Source organism: Oryctolagus cuniculus, chromosome 7 (assembly GCF_051225735.1).
Source record: "Oryctolagus cuniculus isolate XC-2025 breed Fujian yellow rabbit chromosome 7, ASM5122573v1, whole genome shotgun sequence".
NCBI lineage: Eukaryota > Metazoa > Chordata > Mammalia > Lagomorpha > Leporidae > Oryctolagus > Oryctolagus cuniculus.
The window spans coordinates 70,099,417-70,115,849 of NC_142873.1; the positions used below are offsets into that span (position 1 = coordinate 70,099,417).

At 35.9% G+C, this 16,433-nt stretch overlaps 1 protein-coding gene across 5 annotated transcripts in view; it reads right to left on the bottom strand.

The window, feature by feature from the left end:
- Window positions 1–16,433, bottom strand: part of SLC30A7 (solute carrier family 30 member 7) — a 96,006-nt gene that overhangs the window by 54,048 nt on the left and 25,525 nt on the right. For all 5 annotated transcript variants that reach the window (XR_016210818.1, XR_011390547.2, XR_016210819.1 and 2 more), the window contains exons 7-8: window positions 8,824–8,874; window positions 4,918–5,053 (exon numbers count right to left, since the gene is read on the bottom strand). Coding sequence is in view for 2 of the 5 variants with exons in the window: in XM_008264812.5 (XP_008263034.1) it covers window positions 4,918–5,053; window positions 8,824–8,874 (187 nt within the window). In the remaining 3 variants the exon portion in view is untranslated. The remainder of the gene's footprint in view (window positions 1–4,917; window positions 5,054–8,823; window positions 8,875–16,433) is intronic.

Consider the following 16,433-nt stretch of genomic DNA (forward strand, 5'->3'; position numbering starts at 1 on the left):
CCCCTGCCTCAGTATGTTTATACTTGAAACATCATCTACCAGGAATGCTCTTTTTCTGGCCTTCATTTTCACCACTGAGATGTCGGCTCAAATATCGCCATATGTAGACGACTCTCCAAGCCCTTCTACATTAGCAATCTTCTTGCTTTCCTTTTATGGCACTGGTCACCAACTGACATCACATTACATACTTGCATATTCGTCTACCTTTAAATGACTGTTTCCCCTATTGAAATGTAATCCCCAGGGGCCAGCACTGGAACACAGCTGGCAAAGTCTGCCTATAGCTCTAGCATCCCATATGGACACCGGTTCCAGTCCCAGCTGCTCCACTTCTGATCCAGCTCCCTGATAATGTGCCTGGAAGATAGCCCAAGTCCTTGTGCCCCTGCCACCCACATGGGAGACCCAGATGAAGCTCCTGCCTCCTGGCTTCCAGTTGGCCAGCCTTGGCTGTTGCGGCAATCTGGGGAGTGAACCAGTGGATGGAAGATCTCTGTCTCCCCCTCTCTCTGTAGCTCTAATTTGCAAGTAAAAATAAATAAATCTGAAATGTAATCTCCGAGGGTTGAGCATTCGTCTATTCTGTTTACTGCTTGCCAGAGAGTGGGCACTAGAGCATTTGTTAAATGACTAAGATACCTTGAAGTTTTCTATTTTCTCAAGGGATGGGATTATGAGAGCATTTCAGTAGATCAGTTACACATTTCAATTATATTAGAATTTTTGACAATCACTTTGGTTATCAGAGAAAAAGAAAAAAGAGCAAATAATAAAAAATTTAGTTTAACAGTAGTGAAAGGAAATACAATTAGCCTGAAACTATATATTTATACAAACTACTGAAAAAACTTTGAAGCTGATTGTCAGCTGGTGTGGCTTCTTGAAGATTTATTTGAAAGGGATCCCAAAGCTAAATCAGTTTCAGGAGGAAGGGTTATCATCTGAAGGATATTCTCCAAGCGAAGGGAAGAGATGAGAACACTCCATGTCTTTAAATCTTGCAATCCTTTATGTTCAGCTGACTACCTCCAAGAATACCATATCTGTATAGTCTATTTGAGATCTCCATATACAAGAGTCCCCCCAGTAGAAGAATGAAACTGTGGATAGTACCAAACCATATATATATATATATATGTGTGTGTGTGTGTGTATATATATGTGTGTATATATATATATATAATTTTTGCTCATTCTTACCTATGTATGACAAAGTTTAATTTATAAATTATGTACAGAGTTAACAACAATAATGAATAATAAAATAGAACTACTATAAGAAAATAATAAAATCGCCAGCATCATTACTCTTATGCTTTGGAGCCAATTATTAAATAAAATAAGGGTTACTTGAACTCAAGCACTGCAATACCATGACACGTGATCTGATAACTGAGACAGCTATTAAGTGACAAATGGTCAGGTAACATACACTGATGGATATGGATACACTGATCAAAGGGACAATTCTCATTCTGCTGGGATGGAGTGGGAAAACACAAAATCTCATGATGCTACTCAGAACAGCATACAATTTAAAACTTACAAATTATTTATTTCTGAAATTTTTCATATTATGTTTTTTGGACCGAGGTTGACAGAAGTACCTAAAATCATGGAATGCAAAAGCGTGCATAAGAGTAGTACTACTGTAAATGTTTAATCAGAGAGCTTAAACTTACAACTAAAACAGAACTTTTGCAGTCATTGTCTAAAATAAAAAAAATTACTCTTTATCTTCTCTATTTCTGTAATAACACCTTTCTTTCATTCATTCAGTTGCCCAGGTAAAAACTCTAGAAATTAACCTTGAGTCTCATCTTTCATTCAACCTTGACTCATATCCACAAGTGTATCTTGTTAGTTTTGTCCCTGTAGCATTTTCTAACTTTATCTGCATCTTTTCCATTTCTAAGATTAGTATTTCAGACAAAGCCTCCATGGCCACACACCTGGTCCACAGTAATAGCTCTCTAGCTGACCTGTCTGTACTTGTGCCCCCTTACAATCCATTATCCACACAGCAGCCAAAGTGACTTTTAAAAGCAAAAATAATATTTTATTATTCCTTAATGATTTCTCCTTTTCCTTGGAAAAAAATTCAAACTCCTTATCCTAGGTAATTTCCCCAGCCTATTTCTCTAATTTTATCACAAACCATTTTCTTCTTATACTCTGTATGGCAGTGGTTCTGCCATACTGACTTCCTTTGAGGTCCAAAGTTGTTTGCACCCCAGGGCTTTTATAACAGCTGGTCCCTAGACTAGAATGTTCTTCCTCTGACAAGCTCTCTTAGGACATTCAAACTTCAGCTTAAACGTCCCCTCTTCAAAAGACTTCTCTTATTACTCAATTTAAAGAAGGAACTCAGTCCTTGTATAACATTATCTTTGTACAATACAAATAATTCCTTGATATTTGAATGGTTCATTTATTGTTTTGTTGTTTCTTTCACCTATAATGAAAACAGCTGGAATCTTTGTACTACCTGGTAGGAGGATCTACTCAATAAATATCTGCTGAAGATGATTTGTGCTGTATTATATTTCAGTAAAAATCTTTCTGCATGTGTTTATTTTTACTTGTAGAATAATAGAATGAGAACAGAATTAAGTAAGAATTCATGTTAGGGATTAGAGATGGTAATGCTCTGAGGCTGAAGAAACAGGAATTTCTTTTGATTTAAATTCAACATATACCAACATTTTTGCCAGGCAGAGTCAGGGGCTGACTTCAAAACAATGGAAAAAGAGTCACAGACCTTGAAAGAAGACAATAAAATAGGCTACTTCAATACAGTAAGTTTTTTTTTTTTTTTGACAGGCAGAGTGGACGGTGAGAGAGAGAGAGACAGAGAGAAAGGTCTTCCTTTGCCGTTGGTTCACCCTCCTATGGCCGCCGCGGCCGGCGCGCTGCGGCTGGCGCACCGCGCTGATCCGATGGCAGGAGCCAGGAGCCAGGTGCTTTTCCTGGTCTCCCATGGGGTGCAGGGCCCAAGCACCTGGGCCATCCTCCACTGCACTCCCTGGCCACAGCAGAGAGCTGGCCGGGAAGAGGGGCAACCGGGACAGAATCCGGCGCCCGGACCGGGACTAGAACCCGGTGTGCCGGCGCTGCTAGGCGGAGGATTAGCCTAGTGAGCCGCGGCGCCGGGCTAATACAGTAAGTAAATACCATGAAAGCGTACTGCAATAGCTGTCACCAGTATATACTAAACCTAGCCTGGAAAGTAAAGAAACAGAAAATGCTTCTTGAAGACATCCATTTAAATTGAATCTGATCTGAAGCATGAGTAGTCATGAGACGTGTGTGTGTGTATGTGTGTGTCTGTCTGTCTTTGGGGGTAGGAAAAGGAGGAAGGCAAAAAGGCACAGTATAAGAGTTTTTTTGGATAGAAGAAATATGAGCAAATTCAGAATCCAGAGCTTGTAGCATGCAACTGAAAATAAGGTAACTGGCTCTCTCAGTTAGCATGAACAGAGAAGTACTGAGAGACTGAATGGTAAACAGGGACAATGTCCTGAAGCCCTAAGGACTTCAGACTCTCCTACAGGAAAGAAAGTCACTGAAAAAATTTAAAGCAAGATAATTTTTATATGTAACACAATTCTTATTAAAGAAAGAGTTTCAAGAGGTAGAAAGAGGTCAAGCTGGAGATTGTTAACAGTTTTCCAAGCAAGATATAAGTGAGATATATGGAAATGAGGAAAAGTGGATACAAAGATAATACTGTTAAGAAGTAACAAAGAAATTACAGTTCATAGTAACATAGCATATAGTATATAGTTTATCAACAAACAGAAGAAGCTCCAAGCCTGCAATTATAAAGTGATGTCAAAGAATGGCAAATGATGATAACCCTGTTTGGATCACTTACATTGTATACATGTGTTGAAAAGGCACACTATAGCCCCTAACAGGTACACTTGATGTTTAGACCACTTGTTTAGCAGGATTGCTTCCTTGTACATAATTTAAGTAGCACATCTTATTTTATTCAAGAATTTTAAAATAGCCACTTATGATTAATCTTAACATTGCAATTTCATTGTAATCTACTAAATTTATTCTGGTCAACAATGTACTATAAAAGTTAACATAGTCTAGCCTCAAGTATGTCTTTGGTATCATTACAAAAGTTTTATTGACAATAAAATCATATGGAAAAATAAAAACAGTCTAATTAGAACGTATAAATGTAATTAAGGTCTTTGAAGTCTGTAAAATAAAGGAACATATTCTTTTATTATTCTGATAAAAATTAAACCAATAATAAAATTGCCTCAGGAAAAAAGAACTTGAGAAACTAAAAACAGCAAACATTTATTGAAATTTTATATAACTATACACAAATACCTTTTCATGTTTATGGTTGCTATGGCTAGCAACAGAATGACAAACAGCTAAGAAGCAGATACTCTTTCAAGAATATTGTGATTTACATTTATTTTCAAATTTATTTCAGTAAAGATTTTTTTAAGACTTCTGATATGATAACGTGACTGTATAATTAAAAAGAGTTCTAGCAGAGAAAACATTGATTTTTCTTTGCATCTGAAAGTGTAATATACGGCTGTCAAAGGAATGATATTCTAACTATAATTAATACATTATATTATACTTGCAACATTTTACACTAGGGATACAGTGGTAGGTTTAAGAAAAGTATTATTGATTTGAATTATGACCAAAAAGCTTAAATGCCAGGCACCAAAAAGAATCATCAAACTGTAGACAAAAAAAAAATAAAGAGCGAACACAGAAACAATATGAAGATGACAAAATCTGCATAGGAATTTCTTAAAGACTAAGGAAAACCAATATAATAATTTGTATTTCATAGCTATAATTTAAGTAACACATCTAGCACCTAAATCTCCTTTTAACACTAAAAAGTAACAGAATAACACTTACCTTACAACTATAAGCAAAGCTATAAGGATTGAACAGATAGGATCTGCTATCATCAGACCAAAATTTTGCATCATGATGGCAGAGGCAATTACACCGATACTCCCAAGTGTATCTGCTAGAATGTGTAAAAATACACCTAGAAATACAGCATAATAAAAATCAAAATATTTCCTCATTAATTTAAAATACAAATATTTCTTGAAGCCATAATTTACATATATATAAAAAAGCAAAATATCAATTTGAACAATCAGTTACTATGCATATTCACTTTAATAACTAGGTAACAGTACAGTGTATATATAAATTGTGACTTGAAATAATCTTTATTTTTCAAATCAATGGAGGGTAAAAGATCTAGTAAATTATATTTGTTTTTAATGATATAATAGAAGAATGAGAGAAAATATTGTTTGTGAATATCTGTTTCTGACTAAAAGAGTTGAAAATTTAATTTGTTAGGGAAAGGAAACTGCATTAGGCTAAAAAAAAATTGGCCAAGAAAACATTTAACTACAAAAAATGTACACAGAGAGCCCTCTGCTGGTTATGAAAATTATTACCATTTGAGACTAGAATTTCATATAAACTACTTATCTAGATATATTTGTTATTTATCCTAAAGGTATTGTTACCTAAATTAGTTATATTCTATGCTTAATCTTAATGCAAGAAAAGGTAGCAATCTGAGTATTTTTAAATTAATATAAAATATATGTTGAACTTTCATTTATTAAAATAGAAAAATGCATGGGAAGTCATTAAAAATGTCAAGTTTCATATATAATGTTTCTAAAAAGACTTGAATGAGACAAAAAATTAGTCAACATTTATATCTTTAATAGATAAAATTTAAACTTTAACAATGACTTATTAAAACAGAACATTCTTCAACACCATCAACTACAATATTTGGAAACAACTGATGAATGAAAAGCATGTACCTACTTTAGAAAATACTTCATTTTTCCTTTTTTATTATTTACTGAGTAATAATAGGTAAACTATAATTATCTTTAGGTGTAGGAACATAGATTTACTTAAAGTAAAAAATTCTTTTAATAATTTTAAAGTTGACCATTAATATGTCCAACAGAATCTTAACATGTACCAGGAAATTATATTTCAATAAACTGCTACTGTGGAATTTTATAACTAGTTTTATACCAAATATAACTCATATCCAACTATCTACATATACTTTTTCATTTGTATAGCATTCTGACTCATAATCATTCTTCAAAAAGCTAAGGGGTCAATTAAAAAGAGAATTTTGTCAGAGAATACTTACAAAAAAATTCTAACCTATGTTATTTCAAATAGCAAGAATTAAATAGATTAATGCGTTTTGATCACTTGAACTTAAAAATTACACTGGAAAACAATCCATAGCAAAAGTTATTAGAGGATCTTCAGTTACAAACTCTTGTGTGCAATACATACTTTTAACACATTATTTTTTAAATACATTTTTAAAAATGTTTCTGAAAGGTAGATGAGATTGATTGACTACCCCATGGTCCATTTCCCAAATGCCCGTAACAGCCAAGGCTAGCTCAGGGGGAAGCCAGAAGCCTAGAACTACATCCAGGTCTCTCATGTGAGTGGCAGGGACTCAAGTACTTCAGCCATCAACTGCTGCCTCGCCAGGTGTGCATTAGCAGGAAGCTGGAGAAGCATCTTCTCAGAAGCAGAGAAGATGGTACTCAGTCAAGGCACTCTGATATGGAACTCAGGCATCCCAAGCAGCATCCTACCTGTTGCACCAAATGCCCAGGCCAAATTTTTATATTCTTTTATAAGTATTTTAAATGAGTCAGAAATTAAAATAGCTCTAAACACTAAAAAGAAAATAAAAAAGAAAAAGCTATTTGCTCTTGATTTTCCTTGGATTGGAAAGTACCTACCAGCCTCTTAATTGTTAAGCAGAACACCAGCTTTAAAGGCAAGTGTCATTAACTAAGCCTTTCTCACTTTCTAGTATCTGTTTATGAAAAAAAATCACTAAAGAAAAGAAATATAAACTGTTTAACTTACTACATAAACTTCATTCCTTAGAAGACTTTATATGATACTGACAAACAAATTCTTCCAAAAATTACTAAGTCAAGGACCACAGTCAAAATGCAGCAAATAATCTAAAAATTAGATTAACTCAAGGTTTTTCATATGTATCTGTGTGATTGTTTTACAGCCAAGTTTTAATGCCAGGCAGTTTTCTCTACTCTTCTACTATCAATTGAGATGCTTCAGTCACAATATATTGATAGATTTTTGGAAAATACAGAATCTTAAAATTTTTTTTAATTTTTTTATAAAAGACATTTTTTTTCCAAAGAGTTACAGAGAGAAGAAGGGAAAAAGGGTGAGAGAGAGAGATCTATCTGTTAGTTCAGCCCCAGGTTGCTGCAAAGAACATTTGCAATGACTAGTGCAGGGCCAGGCCAAAGCCAGGAGCAGGAGCTTCATCCGCCGTCTCCCATGTGGGTGGCAGGGACCCAAACACTTGAGCCGTTCTCCACTGCTTTTCCCAGACTATTATCAGGGAACTGTATCAGAATTGTAGTAGTTGGAACATGAACCATTGCCTATATGGGATGTCAGCACTGAAGGCAGTGATTTAACCTGCTATGCCATAATGCCGGCCCCAAGAATTTTCAGATTTTTAAAAAATTCATTTTTATTTATTTGAAAGGAAGGGAGACAAAGAAAGAGAAGCAGACACTGGTTCAATCCCAAATGCCTACAACAATTGGTGCTGGGCCAGGCAGAAGCAAGGAGCCCAGAACTTAGCTTAGTCTCCCATGTGAGTGCCAGGGTCCCATGTAATTGAGCCAACACTTGTTGCTCAGTTGCATCAGCAGAAAGCCAGAGCTGGAAGAACAGCCAGGATTTAAACGCAGATATTTTAATACAGGATGTGGGTATTCCAAATAGTGTTTTAATCACTGTTTTAATCACCCTAGAGTTTATTGTCATAAAAGCTTTTATAAAAATAATTATGAAGGCAGATCTTTCTTTCCTCCAACATATGATGATTCTCAAAACTAAAAATTAGCAAGGCTAATTTATAACACTTAATATATATGGATCAAATATGCATGAAAACAAGCTATTTAAGCAAATGCTGTTTTAAAACAATTCTAAATATTTTATATTGGAACATTAGTGACTGAAAGATATATTTAAGCCTGATAAAAATAAATTTTTCAGAATTGAGGACCACATTCACAGTGAAAATATAAAAAGTTTCATAAAGAAATAGTGGACAAACAGGTGCAATGGAAATTAGATCAGAGGCTACTGAAAAAGTCAGATTGAAATCAAATTTAATAAACATAGTGAGACAGGGAGCTTGGATTGAAGAAACCTTGACAACAAAGTCTAAGTAGAAACTCAGAACCAATGATTGGTTCATATTTCAAAAAAAAGAAAACTACAGTTTATAGACAAGACTGATTTTCTCTGACTTGTATAACTTTTAATATATCATGATCTGGAGCTTCTGTTCAGGTATCATCAGTTGACACCTACAAATATGATGAAGGTCTCATTCTGCATTACATGTTTAGCTCTGAGCTCTCTTACAGCATAACAATATTCGAGTAAATTATGCAGTAATTCCATGAAAACAAACGTACTATTTTACGCACACAGACCTGTGTTTATAGTACATTTACCTACAGTTAAGTAAGATAGTTTCTGAGTATTTTTTTAATTAAACCTAAGAAAGTGGCAAAAGAATATCTGCTAGTATACCTCATAACATATATAAAATAATCACCAAGAAGTCTGTTTAAACATAAATATTAAGTCATGTATTTTTTTTAAAGGAAAACATCAGAGAACTCAAAGCTATGAAACTACTTTTATAAAACTGAGAAACATACAAATTGCTTGTCATACCTTGCAAAATCTGTCTGCTGGGTCCTGGCGCTTCTTTTAAAGAGGGACCATCTGTAGAGAATTAAGTTAAATTATTTTAAAACATATCTTCAATTCTGACTCAAATTTTTCAATTCAAAGTCCTTTTCATTCAAACGTATCATTAAGGATGAATGAATATATAGCCACATCACACCTAAAAAATATTTTTAAAAATTTAATAAAGTAATTAAGTATAGGTAAATCCAGCAGAGGCAGTTTTAAAATATATCAATGGTACAGAGTATTTTGGAAATTGTATCAAAGAGTTAAAAGCACAGGAAATTAACAACACTGTCAATATCTTCAATATGCCTAAAATATCCTCTGCAGTCTTACAATTGAAAAATTCAGATAAAATCAAAGCTATAAGAGGTCCAAGAAATGAAACCAGGACAGAATTTAGGATACCCTAAGACAAACATCTGCTTTTCAATATATTTTATATGTGTCAAGCATTTCATACAGAAGAAATAAGATTCTTTATAAAATTTTAACCTTATGGTAAAAAAGATGAAAACATTGATATAATTTCTACTTAAATACTTTGATGATTACAGGTCAGCTTTAACATAAAAGCAGAATATAGGTAAACAAGGTAAAAGAAGAGCAACACTTGTATTAAAAGATTATCAGGAAGACTGACAAGCTTTCTGATCACCACTAAATGAGTACCAGCCTGTACTCACTGGTTCTTGACCCACAGCAGCAAGAGCCCATGTATGCTTATCACTCACTACTGCTTTGACAGAGTACCAACACAATGATCTGCAATAAGGCGACAGCAAAACACAAAAGCATAAGGCTACACAACCCTATTTTCTGACTACATATGGCGATGTAGGAAGGAAAAAGAAGCTACCCAGAATGCTTTGCTGATACTCAAAAGTGGCACTGTTTTAAAAATGAAACTACTGATCAAGGCATCAGACGGCCCTTTCTAGTAATAGGTCTAGATAAAGACATTTAAAAAAAAAGATATATTAATTTGAAAGGTGGTTATATAGAGAGAAAGAGACAAAGAGACAGAGACACACAAATGGAGAGAGTGATCTTCCATTCGTTTGTTCACTCCCCAAATAGCTACATTTAGCCTCGTCAGACCAAAGCTAGGAGCCTAGAACTTCATCTGTGTCTCCCATGTAGGTGGCAGAGACCCAGGTACTTGGGCCATCTTCCACTGCTTTCCCAGGTGCATTTGCAGGGAACTTGATTGTAAATGGAGCAGCCAGCACTCGAACTGGTGCCCATATAGGATGCCAGTGTCACAGGCAGCGGCTTAACCTACTGTATCACAATGCCTTCCCCAAAACATTTTCAAAATCACTATTTTAAAGAGTAGATTCTGCTATGCTAATGAAATAGTTAAAAAATACAAAAGGTCTTCAAAAGGTTCGTGGAAAATGTACATTATGAAAAAGCTATGCATGGATTTCAATTTTTTTAACCAAAATAAACTTATCTCTTAATCTCATTCTTCCACAAACTTTTTTAAGTACTTGTGTGCAACTTCCATCAAAATGAAATCTAGAACCCCTCCCAGATAACCAGTATGTTATCACTAGTTGCTTAGCAAACCCATTTCTTTTTCCTGTTGGGTACGCAACTAGGCTCCATTTCCTATGCTCCCTTGAGTTAGATGGTGCTCTAACACTGAGTTGCAGACAAAGAAATTTGACATGCAAACCATTGCCAGGCTCCTAAGAACATCTAACATAATCACCTATGTATTTTCTCTCCAGTTTGAGGCAAAGAATCCACTAGAACCTTCCACCAGTTAGGAATTCCATAAATGGAAGGAGTCTGGATCCCCAAACTGCTATGAGTAAGTCCTCACTTTCCCTATCCTAACAACCTAAAGGCGATTTATTGCTTATGTTACTGAAACTTAAGTGTTTTTTTTTTTTTAAATATAGCTTGCTACACTCACAGTGTAGGACTTCAGTAAATATGAAGCTCACAATATTTTCTTGTGATAGTAGAATGTCTCTTAGAAGCAAAATGAAATCATATTCCTTTTACCTTTGTACCCATACCTGGCTTACACAATATTTAGGGCAGAATGACAGATAAGAACACAAATTTTTAAAGTCAGATTCTTTGTGCTCAAATCCTAGATTTTCTATTTACTAGTACTTATGACCTCTTTGCGTGCTTCAGTTCTTTATTTAGAAAATGGGGACAACAGCTGTATCTACCACATCAGAATAAATATTTAGAGTATTTAAAAACTTAATGTATGAGAAGCACTTAGAACATGCCTGGCACATGAATGAAAATTTAAAACTCCAAGCAATAGCCAATACTCCTGTTGACAATAATGGTAACTGGAATACAAGATGAGTTTACTGTACGTATTGTATGACTCTGAACAAATGTATTTGATGAAATTTTTAAACATTTGTCTCTAGTCTACCAAAATAAGTACTGTATTAAAACCTAAAACATGCCTTTTCTAGCAATGTTTTTTCTTTTTTTTTTTTTTAGGTCTTCCTTCCATTGGTTCACCCCTCAAATGGCCGCCATGGCCGGCACGCTGCGCCGATCCGAAGCCAGGAGCCAGGTGCTTCTCCTGGTCTCCCACCCGGGTGCAGGGCCCAAGGACCTGGGCCATCCTCCACTGCACTCCCGGGCCACAGCAGAGAGCTGGACTGGAAGAGGAGAAACTGGGACAGGATCCGGTGCCCCGGCCAGGACTAGAACCTGGGATGCCAGAACCGCAGGTGGAAGATTAGCCTAGTGAGCCGCGGCGCCGGCCTTTTCTAACAATTTTTAAAAATTACATCTTGTATACCTCCTCACCAAGTAATCCTAATCTCATTTTCTAATCTAAAATGCTCCAAAATCTGGTTTAGGGATGTTCAGGAAGTAAAGGCTATGCAAATATTCTAAAAATTTGAAAAAATTCAAAATCTGAAACATTTCGGACAAACAATATGCAACTTACGTTATTTGGCTTTATGGGGTTTGGAGGTGGAAGAGAAATTAAACCTGGAGAAGGATTTTTCAGCATTTAATAAGATTTAAAAACAAATATAAATAGCACTTAAACATTCATGAACCCAGTGTTTAATAAGTTGTTCCTATATGCTAGGTCTGTGCTAGACTCTGTTAATGGATAGTTGCTCCTTTTCGTTTCAATTTTGTCTATGTTGAATCTCATAAACAGTCAGTTGAAATTCTAGGATAATTACAGGATCACATGATTATGCCATGTTATACATCATGCAAAGTAATCACTGATTACAGTGGGTAAAAGAGTGGTTCAGAGTTTAAGGCAAGGATAAAGGAAGTGCTGGAGCTGAGAAGAATAAATGCACGGGACTCTATTTGTAGATTCACAAAAATTCAAGCTTTTCTAAAACAGATCTGCCTGAGAATTCCTCAAGGCCATGCAACTTCTTGCTGATCTACTCTTCTCCTTCTTGACCAAATATACCTACATTTCACCTAAATGGAATCTAACTGCAGTGCACTGCTCATTGTATTAAAAAAAAATTCTACAGCAACAGACAAGGAGTCACTAGAAAATGTTGGTGGCAATGTAAGGGAAAAAAGGCTTTAATAATGGATTAACAAGTCCATTTATAAGCCATGTGGTTCCCAATTCTTTGCTTTGATTAAAATGTAGGGATTAGCTAATAGAACACAGAATTAATAAATTAACAAAAATTTTTGATTCTAGATCATTGTAGATTTTGGAACTTATTTATAAAAGTGTTTAAAAAATTGAAACTGTTATAGTATTGCTCTATTTAAGTTTTCTTAGCATTGTAAAGATGAAAAATGGGAACTGAATTGATATAAAATCCTGCTTTATGACATTTAATTATTTCTCTATAAAAAAACAGAAAAAAGAGCTCCAGTTATCTAATTAAGATACATATTTCAAATATGAGACAACATGGAAATGGAATTGAAAGCTAAGTACATTCTGATGCAAAAAGTTTTTGAAATCCATCCACAAAGTGAATTTTCACAACGTTGAAGATTTCATATGCATGGATTTCAAAATTTTTATTCCAAGGTAAATGTATCTTTTAATTCCAAGAATGATGAAGTTTCATTCTAAAATGTAACCTAAAATGTGTCAGAAATTACATTCTTTGCAATTGTTAGACCAAAATTTAAAAGAAATGATCTTGTAAATGTGTGAAGGATATACAGTTTTTCAAAATTATTTTGGGATGCTTAAAGCAAAGTAATTGGAAAACTAAGGTTTCAAAGCATTTTTGTAATCATTACAAAAATAAGGCAAATTTTAGAATAACCCAGGCAACAAATGCAAAAATAGACCAGTGGGATAACATCCAAACAAAAAGCTTCTGCACAGTAAAGGACATAAACAAAAGAAAAAGACAACTGATGGAATGGCACAACATATTTGTAAACTACATATCTGATAAAGAATTAATGTCTAAAATATATACACAACTCATATATCTCAGGAGCAGAAAAATAAATAACCCAACTGAAAAATGAATGGAAATCTTTCCAAAGAGGACTCCAAATGGCCAACAGGGATATGAAAAGGACAAGCTATGACATCTCACACCTGTTAATAAGTGTCGGTGAGAATGTGGAGAAAAGGGAACATCTGTACACTCTTGGTGGGAATGTAAATTAGTGTAGCCAGTATATACAACACAATGGAACTTCCTAAAAAAGTTAAAAATAAACCACTGTATGACAGCAAACCCACTCTGGAAATTTATGCAAAGAAACTCAAATTAGGATCTCAAAGAGCCATCTGTACTTCCATGTTCACTACAGCATTATTCACCATAGTCAAGACATGGAAGCAATCTAAAGTTCCATCAAAAATCAATGCATAAAGAAAATGTGGTGTGCACAAAATGCACAAATATATAATGGAATATTATTCAGCCTTAAAAGAGAAGGAAATTCTGCTACTTGAAAAAAGCATGGATTAACTTGGAGAACATTATGCTAAGCCAGATAAGAATGACAAACATTACATGATACCACTTACATGAGGAATTTAAAATAGTCAAATTTATAAGGAGTAGAATGGTGGTTGCCAGAGACAGGAGGGAGATACAAAGGGGAAAGTATTAGTAAAAATACAAAGTTTCAGTTACATCCTTTGTACCTTTCTAGATAAATCCTGTAGATCTTCACTTCATAGTGCCTACAGTTAATACCATTTGTGTGTGTGTGTGTGTGTGTGTATATATATATATTTTTTTTTTTTGACAGGCAGAGTTAGACAGTGAGAGAGAGAGACAGAGAGAAAGGTCTTCCTTCCGTTGGTTCACCCCCAAAATGGCCACTATAGCTGGCGCTACGCCGATCCGAAGCCAGGAACAAGGTGCTTTCTCCTGGTCTCCCATGTGGGTGCGTGGGTGCAGGGCCCAAGCACTTGGGCCATCCTCCACTGCCTTCCTGGGCCACAGCAGAAAGCTGGACTGGAAAAGGAGAAACCGGGACAGGATCCGGTGCCCCAACCGGGACTAGAACCCAGGGGGCTGGCGCCGCAGGCGGAGTATTAGCTTAGTGAACCACGGCGCTAGCCAATGCCATTTATATATTTAATAATTTGCCAAATGGATAGGTTTTATATTAAGTTTTATAGTCTAAACAGGTAAATAAGAATAAGTAAAGTACAAGAGAAAATTTTTGATAGTGATAGGTATGTCTATGATGTAAATAAATTGAGGTGACAGTTTTACTGGTACATTTATCTCCAAATACATCAAGTTGTATACAATAAATATGTATATCTTTTTGTGTATTAATTATATTTCATTAAGGTAGTTAACAAATTTAAAGACTAAAAAATTAAGAGCTTAGAATTTTCAGTTCCCATGGTTCCCATCATATTTTCAAATCTAAATCTTCAGGAGTCTATGCACCAAGTACAAATAATATTTAAGCACAGTCTATTTAAAGATTAATCAAGAGAATCCAAGACGGCAGAATAAGGAGGGTACTTACTGGTCCAGTCTAACGGGAAGACAGTTAAAAAAAAAAAAAGGTGGAGAGAGTGCAATCTCAGGGAAGAGTTAGGAGGATAAACTTCAGTGGAAACTCCATGCAAGTTAAAGGGACACGATGGATCTAAATGGATGGTGTGGACACGCAGCATGAATATGAACACAACACAATACCCCAACAGTCAAGAATCTCAGCACCAGCTTTGGAGAGTGAGGTGAGACCAGACTTCAGCATCCCAAGCCACTGGTAATAAAGCTGTGGGGAAGGCCAATTGTGAGTCAGACCTGGAGCCCTGTGGGGAGGGTATACCTGCTAACCTAGAAGGAAGAACGGGGTATATTTCTCTCTCTCCTACCACCCAACAACAGCATTCAGTAACTAGCTGGAGACGGCGGATGCTATTTTGGATATACGTAACATCTGCACCCGCTTGTCTGAGCTCTCGGCAACCAGCCAAGAGGAGATTCCTGAGTCTGTTGGGAGAAATGACAGGGGGTTGGGTGCCCATGTAGGACTGTGAGGTGCCCCCAGCCTCCCAGCACATCACAGGCTCTGGGGCTTAGGCTGCCTGGGCAAAGTACCCAAACACATCTGGCTCTCAGAGTGTCTCTGCCTCTCTGGACGGGACAGATTGGCAGGGAAGAGTGGATCCTCCATGCCCCGTGACTGTGGGGGCCTTGTGTGCTGGAACTGTGGAAACACTGTGGCTGCATGGGAGAACACAGGATGTGGCTGAGTTTCTGGACAGTCTCTATGGGCGGCTCCACATACTAGGGGTTCCCTGATTGCCTGGGGAGGGTCATTGCTGTAAGATTTGTGCTCACACCGAGGACTGCAGAGATCCTTCATGTGGTTCCTGTGGCAGTGCGGATGAATATTGCACCCACTGGGGCTAGCAACTGGGCATAGGTGGCCTTGGAGGAGAGGGGGTGAGCATGAGACTGCACCAACAAAGCTGATCAAATCCTTTCTGATTAAAAAAGGAGATTTACCATGCTCAACTAGGGTGTCAGCTTAGACACTTCCTTCATCCTGTAGCACTGAATAAAGCACCCTGGCCACACTCAGCACATGCCTCTGAGTATTCAGTGAAAGAAAAGACATTCCACTAAGCCTCAGAGGCACATTACAAAGATAAAAGCAATCAGAGGGAAAAAAAAAAAAAACCAACAGGTATCTCAACAAACACCTAAAAATAAACACAGAAATTCAAGAAACAAGAATAAGGAAGAAAACATGACATCCCCAAAGGAACACAACAACCCTTCAAAACCAGAATGTGATGATGAAGAGATTGATGAGATGCCAGAAAAGGAATTAATTGAAATTTTAAAGAGAAATCAAAATAAAATATTAGAAATAAGGAATTCAATAGATCAAATAAAAAATGCGGTGGAAAGCCTTAACAACAAACTTGGTGAGGCAGAAGAAAGAATATCCAAGTTAGAAGACAAATCTCTGAAAATTTAACAGACCAAAAAAAATTAGAAATTAGAAAAATAAAAACATTGTTGGAGATTTATGAGATACTATGAAACAACCCAACATAAAGGTCTTAGGAGACATAGACTCCAATATGATAGTAATGAGTGACTTCAATACCCCACTTCCAGTAACAGACAAATCAACTAGAC